General features: G+C 40.9%; 1 protein-coding gene across 1 annotated transcript in view; it reads right to left on the bottom strand.

Annotated features, from left to right (window-relative positions):
- Window positions 1–899, bottom strand: part of RSF1 (remodeling and spacing factor 1) — an 87,313-nt gene extending 86,414 nt beyond the window's left edge. The window contains exon 1 of the mRNA XM_004708849.2: window positions 887–899. Coding sequence (XP_004708906.2) covers window positions 887–899 — 13 coding nt within the window. The remainder of the gene's footprint in view (window positions 1–886) is intronic.
- Window positions 900–3,092: the final 2,193 nt, after the last annotated feature.

Below are 3,092 nucleotides of genomic sequence, written 5' to 3'. Positions count from 1 at the left end.
GAGCTGATGCCAGGGGCTTAAGTGAAGAGCAAATGTTTTGAGAATGATGAAGGCAATGAATGTACAAATGTGCTTTACACAACTGATGTATGCATGGATTTTGATAAGAGTTGTAAGAGCCCCCAATTGAAAAAGAGAGATTTTACATAGCTGTTTTCCGATACTGAGGATTAGGTATACTAGGGAAAGTAGAGGATTAGGACTGTGTATACTAGGTATATACTAAGTATACTAGGGAAAGTAGGTTTGATTTTGTAGGAATTCAGAATCAAGACTACCTATTGTGGGAAAAGGTAGCAAAAGACTTAAAAGCCATTTTGAGCTGCTAATCTCAAGGCCAGCTGTTCAAAACCACCAGGTGCCCTGAGGGAGAAAGGTGAGGCTTTCTAGTCCTGTAAAAACTAAGTCTCGGAAACCCACAGGGGCAGATCTACCCTGTTCTATAGGGGTCTCCATGGTCAGAATCAACTCCATGGCATTGAATGAGTTTGGTTCTGAAAGAATCACAACAAAGATAAAGTTTTTAGCTTCACAGATTTTGCAGTTTTAAGACTATTTCAAGCCAATGAAAACTTTTATTAGAAATGAGGACATTGAGATTCTATATTTAATGGACTTGACCAGAAACTTGGTCTTCTTGTATAAATGGTGGTGCTAAGAACTAAACCCACTCTTTTTACTTCCTGCTGTTTTGTCATTGACACCTACTGTTGCCTAAGCTGGTGACTCAGATGTTTTCATGATTCTCTTTCTGTTGGTCTGTACAGGTTAGACACTACATTTTATTAATTTTGTGTCTTAAGCATTTCTCATATCTGCTCACTTCGCTAACTCCTGTACATTAGTTCAGGTTGCTCCTCTTTCAGGTTGTTCTGATTTTACTTACAGTCTTTGCCCATACCCCATCTTCTAAAACAAGGAATTAAAAGCAGCCTATAACACATTGGACTGCTAACTACAAAGCCAGCATTTTGAAGCACCAGACACTGGACATGACAAAGAAGAGGCCTTCTGCTACCACAGAGATTTACAATTTCGGAACCCTACAGGACAAGTTCTACTCTTGTCCCTTAGACCAGCCGCTCTAAACCCGAGGGTTGCGACCTCTTTGGGGGTCAAACCACCCTTTCTTAGGGGTAGCCTAAGACCATCAAAAACAAATATTTCTGATGGTTGGGGACACCACAACATGAGGAACTAAACGGTTACGTCATTAGGAAGATTGAGAACCACTGCCATAGGATCTCTAGGAGTCAGAATTGGGTTTTGAGTTATTTTCCTACAGTTCTGTCATTGAGATCTTTCTGAAACGCAGAGTGCTCTCATACTTAACATTTATTTAAATCATTTTATTAGGGGTTCATACAACTCTTATCACAATCCATACATATATCCATTGTGTGAAGCACATTTATACATTCATTGCCCTCATCATTCTCAAAATATTTGCTCTCCACTTAAGCCCCTGGCACCAGCTCATTTTCCCCCCTCCCTCCCTGCTCCCCACTCCCTCATGAATCCTCGATAATTTATAAATTATTATTATTTTGTCATATCTTACACTGTCCAGCACCTCCCTTCACCCACTATTCTGTTGTCCATCCCCCAGGGAGGAGGTTATATGTCGATCCCTGTAATATGTTCCCCCTTTCTACCCCACCCTCCCTCCACCCTCCCGGTATTGTCACTCACACCACTGTCCTGAAGAGATCATCTGTCCTGGATTCCGTTTCCAGTTTCTATCTATACCAATGTATATCCTCTGGTCTAGCCAGATTTATAAGGTAGAATTGGGATCATGATAGTGGGGGCTGGGGGGGCGGGGAGAGGAAGCATTTAGGAATTAGAGAAAAGTTGTATGTTTCATCGTTGTTACTGCACCCTGACTGACTCGTCTCCTCCACCGAGAACCTTCTGTAAGGGGATGCCCAATTGCCTACAGATGGGCTTTGGGTCCCCACTCTGCTCTCCCCCTCATTCACAATGATATGATTTTTTGTTCTTTGATGCCTGATACCTGATTCCTTCAACACCTCATGAGCACGCAGGCTGGTGTGCTTCTTCCATGTGGGCTTGTTACTTCTGAGCTAGATGGCTGCTTGTTTGCCTTCAAGCCTTAAGAGAGCAGATGCTTTATCATTTGATAATCAGGCACCATCAGCTTTCTTTACCCTATGTGTAATCTCTTATAGTCAAGTCTAGTCCAAAAAAATACAGCTTTCCTGTCACTTCCCAGTTCATAAATACAATTCATAGCTGATAAGACTATATACTCCCATGAGCTAAACCAGATTTTTCACACTAGCCTCAGTTCATAATTGAACTGACAAGCAACACCATGATTGATGACAAAGAAAATGAACTTTTTAATGACTTCATCATTCTACTCAGATCAAGAATCAAGTCCCAGGGAAGCAGCAGTTAGGAAATCAAATGAGGATGAATGACTAATAAAACAAAACAAAAAATCAAATTACATACTTCAGTAAAGAAAATGGTAAAAGAATTCTTTAAATCAAAGATGTCACTTTGATAACAAAGGTGTACCTGACTCAAGCCATGGCCTTTTCAATTACCTCATATTCATGTAGAAGGCAGGAAACTGAGAAAGGAGGGCAAAGACGAAGTTATGCATTGGAGCTGTGGTGGGGATGAATACTGAACACAATGAACTTCCACAAGAATGAAAAAAACTGACAGGTCTGTCTAGATAAGATAGGCTGGATAAACAATCTGGAGAAGAAAACAACAGGACCGACAGTTCTGGGGGGACATGGGAGAGGTGGAGGTGCAGGAAAGGAAGTGGTGTTAACAAACCCAAGGACAAGGGAACAACAAGTGATTCAAAGTGATGAGGAGGGTGTAAGGGGCCTGGTAGGGCTTGATCAAGGGCAATGTTACCAAGAGGAATTACTGGAATCCATATGAAGGCTGAGCATGATAATGGGACAAGAGGAAAGTAAAAGGAAATAAGAGGAAAGAACTAGGACGCATTTATAGGTCTATATACAGGCATGTACACATGTAAATATATATATATATTTACATATACATATATGATGGGGAAGTAGATCTATGTGCATATGTTTTTA

This window comes from Echinops telfairi, unplaced genomic scaffold (genome assembly GCF_000313985.2).
Source record: "Echinops telfairi isolate 266 unplaced genomic scaffold, ASM31398v2 ScPeMD7_1713;HRSCAF=2227, whole genome shotgun sequence".
Lineage (NCBI taxonomy): Eukaryota > Metazoa > Chordata > Mammalia > Afrosoricida > Tenrecidae > Echinops > Echinops telfairi.
The sequence above is the reverse complement of the archived record's forward strand: the minus strand, read 5'-3'. Positions and strand labels throughout refer to the sequence as shown.